A 14,535-nucleotide genomic window follows, 5' to 3' on the forward strand; every position below is an offset into this window, starting at 1 on the left:
GACCATAGAGGACTGGTCATATTTCTGGCTACCTGAGGACACAGGAAGAAAGGTCTCTGCAAGCAGCTTCCAGGGAGCACCCAAAAATAGTGGAATGAGCTGCTTGTGCTTTTCCCAGACCTTTGCTTTCTGGCCAGGACTTGAGATGAAAGATGATAGAACAGCCACCAGGACCAAACACATTCTGTTTCTCTGCAGCTGCGGGTCTTCAAGCTGGCCAAGTCCTGGCCAACCTTAAACACGCTCATCAAGATCATCGGAAACTCAGTGGGGGCTCTGGGGAACCTCACTATCATCCTGGCCATTATTGTCTTTGTCTTCGCTCTGGTTGGCAAGCAGCTCCTCGGGGACAGCTACTGTGACAAGAGGCGCATTATCTCTGCACCCAATGAGGAATGGCCACGCTGGCACATGTATGACTTCTTCCACTCCTTCCTTATCGTCTTCCGCATCCTCTGTGGAGAGTGGATTGAGAACATGTGGGCCTGCATGGAAGTCGGCCAGAAATCCATATGCCTCATCCTTTTCCTGTCAGTGATGCTGCTGGGGAACCTGGTGGTGAGTGCTGACCCTCACCGGGAGCACTGTTTTTGGGGCAATGGAGGAGACTCCTGGGTTATCCTAAACGACTCTGTCACGGCACATTTTTATGCCCACATTGTACCTCCCTGACTGAAACATCTTCAACCTTTTCAAAGTCATGAGGGCTACATTATAAGAACTGTCCCCTGGGAGGCATCCTGACTTGCTAGAGTGAGCACATAGGACAGAGAAGGAAACACCTGATTTAGAATCCCAGCTCCACCGCTAGTAAAGCTGGGTGACCCAGTGCAAGAGACAGTTTCTCCGAGCTTTAATTTCCTTAAAATCAAGCAGACAGTGCTTACTCATGGGCTTACTGCAAGAATTAAATTACAGGAGATGACATATGCAAATTGCCCAGTGCAGTGTCTGGGTTATGGCAGGAACTCAATAAATGCTAGCTGTTAGTTGTTGAAGGAAAAATTTCCTTCCCCGTTCCAGGGGGTCTTTGAAGATATTTTCCTTCAAGGGAGTAAGAGCTGACTGATTTCTCCAAGCTACACAGGTCCTAGCTAGCAACAGGAGGGCATGCACAACGGGACAAGATGAAAGAGAGAAGCTGGGTCATGCACAACATCCAGCACCACAATGACAATAATAGAATCCACTCCAAGGTTTGGGGGGAGCCCTTCTGGAGCCCCTCCTGCCAGTTGGCCCAGCACTCCTTCTCTGTCCCAGCCAGGCTCCTTGCCCTCAGCTTGCCTCCACCCACAGCAGTTCTGGGTGCCCTTGGTCTCCCAGCACTGCCTGCCTGTCTTCTAGGAGACCCCTTCTCATTGCCCTGGAAGTCACCCAATTTAGATTCTTTTCCCATAAAAGTTTTTACGGACAAGAGAAAGCTAAACCAAGAAAGGGATGAAAACACAAATCCAGACTCTTCAGAAGTCTTTCCCACCAGGTTCCCTGAGCCAGAGACACCTTCTGTCCGCATTCCCAAGTGGCAGGCTGGCCAAAGCTCCTCTCTTCCAGGCTGAGCTCCCCATCCCTGCAGAGCCACAAGGGCCCCTAAGCCTCAGGCAGGAAGTCTGCCTCTCTGAGCAATTTTACATCCCTCGTGTCATGTCCTCTTCACAACCACTCCAAAAGGTCGGGAGTCCCCATTTCCTCCTTACAGGTGAAGAACATGAAGTTGGAAGCAGTGAGGAGATGTGCCCAGCATTCCAGAGTGAACCCAGGGCTTTGGCACATGAGGCTGGTCCTAGGGCAGGCCCTGTCTGCTCTTATATATTGTCCCTGAATGTCCCTTCACTCAGCAGGGGTGATCCTCCTCTCTGGGGGAGAATGTGCTTCCAGGCCTTGTCCACATGAGGCAGGACACTTGGGACATCCTCAAGGCTCCTCCCAATTACTCTCAGAATGCCCATTCCCCCAAGAGGGAAAGCATCCTGGGAAGGCAGGGGGAGGCCCAGGTGTGGCCGTCCTGGTACCCAGCTGTCAGCCTCCTGGGCCATGGGGGCTCAGCTCAGTGACTGAGGGATCTTCCTGTTCTAATTTTCCTCTCCAGGTGCTCAACTTGTTCATTGCCCTGCTGCTGAACTCCTTCAGCGCTGACAACCTCACGGCCCCAGAGGACGACGGGGAGGTGAACAACCTGCAGGCGGCCCTGGCACGGATCCAGGCGTTTGGCCGTCGCACCAGGAAGGCCCTTTGCAGCTTCTTCAGCAGGCCCTGCCTGCTCTCCCGGTTCAAGGCAGAGCCCCAGCTCGTGGTGAAACTCCCACTGTCCAGCCCCAAAGCCGAGAGCCACATTGCTGCCAACACAGCCATGGGGAGCCCTGCAGGGGTCCCGGCTCTCACAGGCCCCAGGGATGACCACAGTGACTTCATCACCAATCCTAATGTGTGGGTCTCTGTGCCCATTGCCGAGGGTGAATCTGACCTGGAGGACTTGGAGGAGGATGGTGAGGAGGATGCTCGGAGCTCCGGGGAGGAAGCGAGCCCCCAAGGGCAGGTGAGAGTTGTCCCATGGGACAGCCACAGGAAGCAGGGAGGGGTCTCAGGGCTGGAGGGATCGGGAGCAGAAGGGAAATTATGATAAGAGGTTTTCCAACATCAGGGCTGGCACAGCCTTGAAGAGCCCTGGGAAAGCCAGGCAGAGGAGCCCTTGACGTGAGGAAGCATAAGCCATGCCAGGCTTTCCAGAGGAGGCAGCATCTGGGCAAAGCCTGGAAGAAAGAATCAGAATTCCCCTAGGCAGGCAGGGCGCAGGGGTGGCGCGTGCGCCTCAGGCCACTTTGAGGTGCCTGGATTGTCTTTCACACAGCTGCCCTTCATCCGCCCAAACCAGGCTCTGTGCTGAGATGCTAATGAGATTCCTTTAAGAACAGGATGTTGTCCAAGAGCAAGGCCGGTCTAATCTTCACCAGAAGCCTAAGGAGTCCTGATCATTATGTGACTCATTTATCCAGCTTTTCCTGACAGGGTTGTCGAAGGAAAATGACACCTGTTCCTTTTGACACCAAAGAATTTAAAGCACACTTAAGCCTTTTGGTAATATATATTTGTAAACATTTTGCACAGTTCCCTACTACCTTGAGCTCGTAGATCAACCCTCGTTAACCTCTTCTCAATGACTCGGGGCACGCGCTTCTGCACAATGTGGGAAGGCAGGGATTCCTGTGGGGCCTGGGGACACACAGGGCCGCTGGCCAGGCCACTAAGTGGCCTCAGACAGCTGTGCTTTGAGTCTGTAGTTCTTCCATAGCCTTCGTCCCCTGCAGCTGTCACTTCTCTTGTGTTCCAGCAGCTGCTGTTATCAGCTGCCATATTTTACATGCCTTTGTCTGGGTGACAGCCTAGGGCAGAGCGTCACCATCCCCAGAGTAAAGGACATGAACTCTGTGACGGCTGTCTCCACTCACAGGCATTTTCAGTTACTTTGGGATTCTCGGAGGACTCCAGATGGCCAAGTCCGCTACCAGTGTGACCTCTAGACAAGTAATAATGGTCATGGCTAATGTCTATTGAGCCAAGTACTTCATGCAAAGTGTTTTACAAGCATCAACATATTCAGTCATCAAAATAACCAAATGAAGTTGATCTTACCTTCTCAATTTTGCAGATGGGAAAAATGAAGATCAGAGAGGTTAAATAACTTGCCTAAGGTCACACAGTTCATACATAATGCAGCCAAGAGTTAAACATCTATCTGGCCATAGCATCTCCGTACTCACTTCACACAAGTGTGTGTATGTGTGCATATATAAATGTGTATTAGTTGCATATATTAGGTCCTCAGCTCTGGCAGACCATGAGGTACAAGATCTCTTCAAATTTAGAAGTGGCCAGCTGTGGGTGGGCACAGGGACCCAGCTGGGACCTCCTCTCACTTTCAGGAGCAGTTGCAGCAAGTCGGGCAGTGTGAGGACCACCTGGCACCCAGGAGCCCAGGCTCTGGAATGTCCTCTGAGGACCTGGCTCCCTACCTGGGTGAGAAGTGGAAAGACGAGGCTGCTGCTCAGGCCGCTGCAGAGGTGGGTATGTGAGCTTGCTAGAGAGGTTGAACAGCCTGCCGGACACTGTCCCGTGCGACTGTGGGAGCTGGAGGAGGGGGTCTCCAGACTATCGCATAACCTCATGTCTCCTTCTGGGAATTTTCAAAGTCCCTCCTAACCTCTGGGCCAGTCAGTGTGATTTCAGCGGGAAGAGTGAGGTTCCACAAGCTGCGGGGGGCGGGGGGAGGGGGCCCGAGGACCAGTTGCTCCACCTCTCTGAGCCTCGGTGTCTTCATCTGTGAAACTGAATGGTAATGCCTACCTGTTAGGATTCTTTGGAAGCTTAAATGAGATGCTGTTTGTCAAGTGTTTAGCTCCCGCCTGAAATGGAATAAATGCCCAGAAAATGACAGCCAAGAAAAAAGGAAACAAAAGACGTCGCACAGGGAGAGTTAAGTATCTTTCCAAGCCCGCAGATGAAAGTGGGTGTGGCCCGTGGTTGAGGAAGTCTTCTCTGTGACCCGCACCCCCGGCTTTCTTTTGTCGGCATCATTTTCTCAAACCAAAAACATTCTGGTGCTCTGGAGAGGCTGTCTGTAGTGAGCGGTGTCCTGACAGCCTTACGCAGACGGAGCAGGAACAAGAATCAGGGTTTAGGAATGTCTTATAGAGGTAAAAATAAACTTGGTGGTTTCATTACAAACCTTTAAAGAAAACAAGCTGTAGGGAAAGAGGTGTCTGTAAAGATTTAGCGTCTTTAATAGCGCTGTATGAAACTCAGGGATTTCACTTCACACCTAGCCACTCAGCGCTGACACTGGAACAGGCACTGGGCTGGGCAAAGATAAGGGAGACATCATTCATCCCCAAGTTATCAAGCCCTTCAGCCTGAGGAATGTCAGCTACTGGCTGTGTGCCCTGGGCCAGGCTGACCCCAGCAGGGTCAGATAAGAGGGTGGGCTGAGACGGGATTTGGGGGCCCTGAGTAAACACGAGCGCTTGGTTCTGGCTGGGTGAGGGTTGCTGCCTTCTACACGTGGATGTCGTTTTTCCTGCTGAGATGCTAAGGGCTCCCCTGGCTAGTTTTTTCTACTCAATGTTTTCAGCACACCACTGCTGGGTATTGGTTTTGTTTTTGTTTTTGTTTTTTTGTCCACAACCCTGGCCAGGCAGGGAGGGGCCTGACAGTGACAGATGGGGACCCACCCACCATTTGGGTCCATTAGCCAAGCTATCAGGTTTACTAATGTGAGAGCAGCTTCAACTCCTAATTGAATTCATCTGGAGACATTATAGGGCTGGAGCTGCCAGGAGGGCAGCAGGGCCCCCACAGCATTGCTCCATGATTAAATATTCAAGCCCAGTGAATGCTGCGAGTCTTTATGGGTGTAATTATGGTGTCTCGGGCCATCGCCAGCACTCCATCAGGGGCCTGGAGGTTTAAAGCCTTGCACAGCTAAACCTCTGAGGCTCCGCAGAGAGCATCACTGCTCCGGGCCTCGGCTGGAGAGGCACCAAACACGCAAGGGACGCCGTGGGGGGGGCCAGCCTCAGGGGCTCTCCCTGCATCTCGGGGCTCTTGGTCAGTGAGACCTGCAGTGACTGTGTGCAGAGTCACTGACCCCTCAGAAAGCTGAGTTCACTGCCCTGGGCTTCTGCCCTGCAGGGAGTGGATGACACGAGCTCCTCAGAAGGCAGCACAGTGGACTTCCCAGACCCTGAGGAGATCCTGAGGAAGATCCCTGAGCTGGCGGATGACCTTGAAGAGCCAGATGACTGCTTCACAGAAGGTAAAGTGGCAGCCCCAGGCCTCCTCACACTGATGTTAATTGGGCCAGAATCCGGTTCAGCAAGCACTCATCTGGCACCTCTGTGTCCAGGGCCCTGGCAGGGGGTCCACAAGAGACAGACAAACAGGGCCCCTTGCTGCCTCACTCCCGCTTGAAGGGCCAGCATCAAACACAAATGCCACAACTCGCAGCAGCCTACTGGTGGGATCTGCATCTTGTGCCACGTCAGACATGACAAAGGATGCTGTGCCTTCCTCATCACCCTCAAAAACACCTCCCTGAGGTATAAACCAGCCCTCTTGAGGTTGAAAAGAGAAAACATGGTCACCACCATAAACACTCTCCATCGGGGACATAAAGGACTCAGAGGAGGGCCATGACGTATCTGTGCCCCTCAGTCCTTTGTGTACCTCTGACAGGCAGAACTGTGTCTTACTCTTCCTTTTCCTCAATGTTTAGAACTGCAAGGCACATTATGTTCTCAACAGATCTTTGTGTAATAAATGAATAAACACGTAACTCATACTATGAAAGTAATTGTGGCCTCAATAATAAAAAATTAAAATTAAAAAAAAGAAAACACTTCATTGAGTTTCCAGTTGCACATGACCCTGGGCTGGGCTGGACCCAGGCCCCATCCCAGTCATGTTCAGCATGGGTTCAAGACGTAGCCCCTCAGACATCCCCAGGCCCAGGCCCGATGGCCTGTCAGGCTTCCAGAGATGAGTGGACATAAGGACAGGGACCACTAATATGATCTTTAAGAAGGAAGATGGTTGGGGAGGAGATGGCTGGCAAGATCTATGGTGGAGAGGAACTCCTGAAGCGCAGGACTGTGTCACTGCCTAAAAGGAACCCTGCTTCTCTCATATTCCAGGAGAGAATTCCTTTCCAAAGGGGTGGCAAGTGGGTTTCCCAGCAGAGCGGTTTTCCTACAGGGCTAGGGCAAAAATGCTCCTCCTTTTTCAGGAGAACATCACTCACCATCAGTCACCTCTCCCCACAGGCTGCATTCGCCACTGTCCCTGCTGCAAAGTGAACACCTCCAAGTCTCCATGGGCCACCGGCTGGCAGGTGCGCAAGGCCTGCTACCGCATCGTGGAGCACAGCTGGTTTGAGAGCTTCATCATCTTCATGATCCTGCTCAGCAGCGGGTCTCTGGTAAGGGAAGGTGGGGTCCCTGCCCCAAACCCACCATCCAAAGGTGCTGGAGCTGCATCAGGGGGCTCCCCTGATTCCTGGGCTGAAAGTTCCCAACCTGTGGCTGGAAGGAGAGCTGCCGCCCAGCACAGGCTCCTCTTAGCAGCAGGGTATGGCAGGTGCTTGAGGTGTCCGTGTCATGGCCTGCTAGACCTAGCTGCAAGTATTTCAAGCAATGAGTGTATGCACCCCACTTTATAGACAGGAAAACTGACACTCAAAGGGCTTAAGGAACTTGTCCAAGGTTACCCGGCTTGTCAGTAGCCAAACCTAACTTTGCCCTCATTTGACCCCAAAGCCCCTGACTTCCCACTCTGACTTCCCAAACACACTGGCCTTCTCCGAAGGCCCAGTGCAAACAGGACCATCCTTCCCTCTCCTATCAAGCCTGTTGCAAATACTATTACTTATTCAAATCAAATCATACCGTTACTCACAGCAAATCATTACAACAGCACCTCTCAAAATTGAATCACCTGGGGAGCTTGTTAAGCTGCAGATTCTAATTCAGTAGATCTGGGGTGGGCCCTGAGAATTTGCATTTCCAACAATCTCCCAGGTGATGCTGATGCTGCTGGTCCATAGACCACATATGAATAATGAGGTCTTACAGGCATAGAGATTCTGAGTTAGGAGACACTTCCTAACCCCTTGCTGAAGGCCTGGCTTTGGAGGATGAGGAAGGATGCTTCTCTCCATACCACGGCTTAGGCACAATCTCAACCGATCTTCCCAATGGACCTAGGTAGACATAGACATAGGAAGGGACTCATCATTCCCAGCTGTTCACATTTTCCAGATGAGGAAGTCACAGCCCAAAGACATGAGAGGACCTTCCTGGGGTCCCAGCTAATTAGTTAAAGGGCTGGGACTAGAGCCCCACTCTCCTGACACATGGCTCCAAGTGTTTTCACTTGTCTTACCCGTCAGGTGTCATTTGTTCCTGAAAACAATCTACTGAATATCTGGGCACCCACTTAAATGCCAGATTTCCCAGGAAGGTGCCAACACTGCTCAGAGTATGGCCTCCACCTTAGAGGGGAGCAAAGGCAGGTGAGAAGGCATGATCTGAGTGGTAGGAGGAAAACCAGGCCAGCAATGGCTTTGTGCTGAGGGAGAAGAGAGTTTCCAGGAGCTGGGCTGCTCTGCCATCTTGGGTGAGTGGAGAGGGTGTGGCAGCCTCTGAAGGCGCCCGTTGCCCCGGCCCAGGGAAATGATTCCACCTGGAATGGCAGTCTCGGGACAGTGCTGGGTGCAGAGGCCACCATGCAGGGCAAGAGGAGGCTGGGCAGTGCTTTCTCCACACCTACCCTTCCCTCCTTCCTGTCCTCCTGGATGAAAATAATAACCCCATTGCTGCTGACGAGGCACTTTCCTCGTTACCCCGCTGGCTCCAGGCTTTCCCCATGGGCCTTCTCTCCTCGTTTCTCTTCTGCCCTCTCCCTTGCTCCTTTCCTTCTCTCTAGACCACTTCTCCACACACCCAGCTGCTCCCCCTTCCTCCCAGCAGGGTGCTCAGATCCTGTGCCAGCTGCTGGCCCCACCCAGCTGCTCTCCCCTCTCCCCCTCATCTCCTTCCCCAAGGGACTAAACAGGCTGGCACCAAATTTAGTCTTCCTTATGCTTTCACTTTGAGTGCTTTTAAAAAAATAACATGAGTTTTCATCTGACAAAGTAAAGTGCAAAAAAAAAAAAGCTCGGAAATTATGGGAAAATGCAAAGAAAAAATATCACCCATTTTCCTATCACTCAAAGAGAATCTCACTTTGAAAACATTTTGGTATACTTCCTTCCCATCTTTCTTATGCATATGTTACATAAATATTACAAAACTGAAACCACATTTATGCATTCTGTAATTTCTCAGTAAATATGCTCCTCCTAGCTCATTTAAGGACTGTGTTCCATTACAGGAATGTGCCATAATTTATTTAACTCATCCCTGTGCTTACTTCTAATAAGCACTGAGCATCCTTAAGCACACTCTTTTGGAGACATTGGCTTATTTCCTGTCTTAGGTCTAGTCATAGAGGCAGAATCGGAAGCAGAGATTTTTGTGAAGTTTGTAGAGGGAGCGCTCCAAGGTGGAGCCTGTGAGGGAAGCAGGACTGAACAAGGAAAGGAGCTGGGAAAAGACGTGGGTTCCGATGAAGTCCAGCCTCAGTCTGATCCCTCTGGAGCTCTGAAGCATAAAGGACGCCCCAGAGCTCTCCCACCTTGAGGCCTTTTAAACCCTTAGTCAGTCACTGGCTGAGCGCTGCCCCCAAAGTGGGGATAGAACCCCCAAAGGTGGAGGCAGGTCCCTTCAGCCCAGGGAAGTCCTCAGGAAAGGGGGACGTTTGCAAGCTGTTCACAGCCAACATTCATGGCAGCTGGCCCCTCAAACAGGATCTAGGTGGGGCACCAACAACATCTAGTGTCCTTAGGATAAATTCTTAAAGGTAGAATTGCTGGATTGCTGGGTTTCTAAAAGCTTTGAGTCATATTACCAAATTAGATTCCCAAAAGACCGAACTAGTTTTCGCTCCCACAGGCCATGTATGAGAGAAGCTGCTTCCCCATAGGCATATTAACGCTGGGACCCCTCACCCCCTGCCACCCATGCTTTTCCATCTTCACCAACCTGATAAAAAAAAAAAAAAAAAAAAAAGACATCTTCTTTTCATTTGAATTTCCTTGATTACCAGTGAGACAGAACATTCTTTTTCAGAGGTCATTGGCGATTCTTATTTTCATTTTTGTGAACTGCTTGTGAACATCCTTTGATGCTTTTATTTTTAAACCAAGTCACTGTTAGCATCCCTTTGGTTCACTTCCAAAATCCAATTCGAGAAGGTTTCCTTTCTCACTTGCATTCAGCTGCCCTGCAAAGATGAGCAGAGCTGTGTGTCCCGTGGGCTCTGGGGCAGTCATGGTTTGTATCTCACAGTGCCTCCTCCCTCTCACACTTTCCGTCCCCAGAGCAGAAAAAACAACGTGATACAAGCTAGCTGGTTACCAAAGCCCTCCCAGGGGCGGAGGGCAGGGCTGGCTGGATCCTTCCCTGTCCCTGAGCCCCAAAGCTGTGGGTCCAGGCAGCCTGCCATCCCGCTTCCTTCCTTTCAGGCCTTTGAAGACTATTACCTTGACCAGAAGCCCACGGTGAAGGCCATGCTGGAGTACACGGACAGGGTGTTCACATTTATCTTTGTGTTTGAGATGCTGCTCAAGTGGGTGGCCTATGGCTTCAAAAATTACTTCACCAATGCCTGGTGTTGGCTGGACTTCCTCATTGTGAACGTGAGTGGATCAGTGGGCACACGTGGGGTTTGGGATCCTCACCTCTGACTGATGGCTGCAGCTAGTACACAGGGAGCTTGGAGGCCTGGTCTTTAAGGGCTACTCCAAAGAAAAGTCTTGAGCACTTAGCAAGGAGTCTGAGACTAGCCCTGCACACCTGTGAGTGGTAAGATGCAAGCAGTACATGATTCTGACATAATGATGACCCTTGGGGGAGTCCCAAGTTCCTAGGTCTCCAGCCAGAAAGACTACTTACTGCCCTCTGTATTTACATCCAAAGCAAGATGCCACCTGAGGCTTTCAATGGTCTTATGACCTTGCTTCCACTCACGGTGCTTTTGGACCTAAGGGAGCTGAGGATGGCAGAGCACAGAGAATCTGCCCACCTGCTGACTCGCTGGTCCTCAGCCCTGGCTGCACTGTGGATTCACCTGGGGAGCTCTTAAAAATACAAGGAACAAACACTACTATTCCCAGAGAGTCAGATATGACTGGTCCTGAGCGGAGTCCAGGCATTAGTATTCTGTAAAAGCTCAGGGGTATGTCCAATGTGCAGCCAAGATTGAGAACCACTGAGCTTACACGGCTGGCTTCTCCCCAGTGGTACTAACATGGACAGAGGGTCCTTTGGAAAGGTGATGACCTGAAGTTCGTGTGTTCGGACCCATCCTGACCTGTGGCCACCAGCTTGTCCATGAATAGGTTTACCTAGTGCCTCCTGCACATTAGACTCGTGATTCCTTAAAGCTGTGAGGAAACCCTCTCCATAAAGTCTCCTAGGAGCATTCCTAGCCCCTAAAAGCCAGGAGTGATCTCCCCCTCATCTTAACCACTACCCTCTATCTCTGTCCAGGCCTTTGCCCTCTTGGCTTTGCAAGATGGCTGCCTGAGTTATTTGTTCACTGCTGTACAGTTGAGGGTCCCTGCAGGCAGGGGGAGGCACATGCTGTGTTTGTCTCCGCCTCGCACACTCCAGCAGCCACCAGCACCAAAGCTACACATCAGAGGTGTCAGAAGATGTGTCTGTATTTGGTGCTTGTCCCCTGAAGCTAGATGGGTCCAGTACAGGACATTCTGTCCATCTCCCGTGTTGGCAGGTCCTCCACAACAGGTCTGTGCGCTCAATTCTCTTCTTTCCTGATACCAACGTGCTAGCAGCAACAGGCCACTGCACCACAGGGATTAACTGTGAGGCCTGAAATCTGAGTCACAGGCGATAATTTTGTGCATATATCATATTCATAAATGAAGGGAAAATGTTATAATCTGGCTACCGACCTCTCTGGGGGGCACAGTCACTACTATCTACGTAGGTCTCACTAGGTTCAGTCCTGATCACCTTAAATGGGCACTCACTCATTCCATCCATCCTCCTACTAATTCTTTCCTCTGACCATTCATCCTTCCTTCCATACATTCCTCCTCCTATCATCTAACCATTCACCCTTCCTTTTTCCTTCCTTCCAAACATCCATTCATCTTTACTTCTTCCATTTATCCTCTCTGTCAATCCTCTTCCACCCATCCGTTCTCATTCTTCTTCCCTTCTTCCCATACATTCAGCCTCACCTTCCTTCTGTCCATCTATCAACTGGTCCTTGACCCTTCTATCTTTTGATTCATCCTTCTGTCTAACTATTCAATTGTCAAACCTTCTATTCACTCATTCATGCACCTTCCATCCAAGTATTCTTCTATCCACTCATTCTTCCATCTTTCTCTTTTTCCTTTAACCTGTTCATCTATCCTTCATTTCTTCCACTCATCTGTCCATTCATCCATTTTCCTTCCATTCATCCATCAATCCAGTCATCCATCCAATCAACTTTCCATTCATTCTCTAATCTCTTCCATTCATCTGTCCATCCAACTCTATCTTTCCATTCATCCATCAGCCATTTTATACAGCCATCCATCCTTCCCTCACCCATCCACTATTCCATGCTTCCATATTTTATCCTTTCTTCTTTGCTTTCTTTCTTTCATCCTTCCTTTCAACTATCTAGTCTATCCATCTTTGTATTCTTTAATCCACTCTTCTATCCAACCGTCCTTCAACCTTGCATCCAGATGTTCTTCCTTCTTTCTTTCCTTCCTTCCATCCACCCAACACGCTTCTATCTTTTCTTCAGTTTATCAAATGTTTACTTATAACTACTGAATATAAATTATCTTATGATGTGCTCTGGGAGAGATAGAAGCCACAAAATAAATTGTCCCTATCTCCAGGAGTTTACACTTTAATCTTCCGGCAGGTAAGACACACAGAGAGAAATAAACATATTATAAGGGGAGATGTGGTGAGCACTGCTGGAAATAAGTAGTGTCTTAAGGACACAGAGACATGACTCTGCTTTCATTCCTCTATAGGACGTGGCATTAGACATAGGGCATACAATGAGCAAGAGTAGTGAGGTGCAAAGAGGACTGGAGGAGGCCAATCTTAATTAAAAGATGACCCTGAGCAAAGGCAAAGACACAGACACATTTAAGGAACAGTTTGATTTGGGTAGAACATATGGGTGAAATATGACTGGAAATGTAGGCTGTGGCCATATAATACAGGCTAAAGAGTCTGGAGCTTATCCTGAGGATGATAAAGCACTAGAGAAGGTTAGGAGTAAGAGAGAGACACGATTGTAATCAAATTTGCAGTCGGATGGATGCACTACTGAGGCCTAGAGACCAGTTGGGCAGCTAGTGGCCTGAGCAGTGGGAGCGGAGCTGGGCTTGGGTGGGAGGGCTTTGATGGAGAGGCGCCAGCTCCTGACTGTCCCAACTGCAGATTTTGCACATGAGGCAGCCTTCCCAGTGGACAGAGAAAAAGACTGAATAGTGTTCAGGAGGGAACTGGCCCCAAATCTCCCTGCCTTCAGTCAGCCAGACACCTACTGGTGTCTAGAGCCTTGCATGGATGGAGGAAAGGGGGTCCTTTCCATTCCAGTTCTTTGTCATGGTAGAATACACTACCCATTTAGAGAACAGGCATTGTTTGAGGCTCTTGCACCCAAGTGTAAACCCCTCCCTTTCAGAAGTTCTGGTGTACATCTCTACCTAGCTGCCCGGATAAGCTAAGCCTGAATTCAGCCCACCAGTCATGGTGCAGTTGGGGTCTCACAGGATAGGGTCACAGTCTCTGGCAAGCTCAAGCCTGTGCATATGGTATCTCCCTGCCACCTGCAAAGTTCCCGGAAGGTGTGACCCTTCTTCCATCAGTTTGTATCCATTTCAGTCCTTGGTCCAACATTTTAAAAAAGTGAAAAACCAACAGAGCAACAGGGACTCACAACTCTGTCGCTATATCTCAGCTTTCTGTCAAAGCTGGATCTCATGGGCCCATGCCAGTCCCTCTCACTGAAGAACTGCAGAGCTGTAAGGACCTTGGAATTCTCTTGGTCTGACTCTCATTTTACAAAGGGTGAAAGTGCAACCTGGACCACCTTTCCGGGACCCTAGAGTAATGCTTTTGCTCTCTGCCTGCACTCAGATCTCACTGACAAGCCTTATAGCGAAGATCCTGCAGTATTCCGATATGGCATCCATCAAAGCCCTTCGGACCCTCCGTGCCCTGCGGCCACTGCGTGCTCTGTCTCGATTTGAAGGCATGCGGGTAAGCCCTATCTCTAAACCACTCTGGTCTGCAGCATTTGGTACCCCTCTCCCTGTTACACCCTCCACACCACTGATCATGAGCTTGGGCCCCAACCCCACAGTTTGGCTCTTGGGTCCTCACTTCCTGCCCAGACACTGGTGGTGCTGCAGTGTCCTCACTCTCCTAGTTCTCATTCTACTCCCCTTGTGAGGCCCTCTTCCCTTCTCACCTCAACTATCACATCTACCAGGGCTCAGACCTCTCTCTCTCCTGCTTCGGTGAAGTGATCCTGCTTCATGGCTCCACAAGCATCTCTTACCTCAATCTCCCCACCCTGCCTCTTGTCTTTATTGCCAAAATATCTGGAACATCCCAAGTTCTTCATCCTTCCATGACAAATGAGCCTTTCTTCTGACTCTCCATTTAAATGTAGTAACATCATCAGCTCAGCACCTCAGACATCAACGACTGAAATGCATCTTCTCCCCAAGCTAACGCAGTCATTGGGTCCTATGGATTTTTCCCTTTCATCCATCCCTTCCTCATCCATCGATATCAGCCTCACCTTGCCCTCACTGTCTTCCTCAGGATGGAATGCTCACAAGCCTGGAACTTGTCTTATGGGGGGATGAGAGACTACTAATTCCTCCCCCGCCCC

The 14,535-nt window shown here is 50.2% G+C and overlaps 1 protein-coding gene across 1 annotated transcript in view; it reads left to right on the forward strand.

Moving 5' to 3' along the window:
• SCN10A (sodium voltage-gated channel alpha subunit 10) overlaps window positions 1-14,535 on the forward strand; it is an 89,541-nt gene that overhangs the window by 59,188 nt on the left and 15,818 nt on the right. Inside the window, exons 15-21 of the mRNA XM_046677233.1 lie at window positions 199-558; window positions 2,087-2,533; window positions 3,918-4,055; window positions 5,683-5,806; window positions 6,813-6,967; window positions 10,112-10,285; window positions 13,773-13,895. Coding sequence (XP_046533189.1) covers window positions 199-558; window positions 2,087-2,533; window positions 3,918-4,055; window positions 5,683-5,806; window positions 6,813-6,967; window positions 10,112-10,285; window positions 13,773-13,895 — 1,521 coding nt within the window. The remainder of the gene's footprint in view (window positions 1-198; window positions 559-2,086; window positions 2,534-3,917; window positions 4,056-5,682; window positions 5,807-6,812; window positions 6,968-10,111; window positions 10,286-13,772; window positions 13,896-14,535) is intronic.

The sequence above is a fragment of the Equus quagga genome, chromosome 1, assembly GCF_021613505.1.
Source record: "Equus quagga isolate Etosha38 chromosome 1, UCLA_HA_Equagga_1.0, whole genome shotgun sequence".
In the NCBI taxonomy this organism is placed as follows: domain Eukaryota; kingdom Metazoa; phylum Chordata; class Mammalia; order Perissodactyla; family Equidae; genus Equus; species Equus quagga.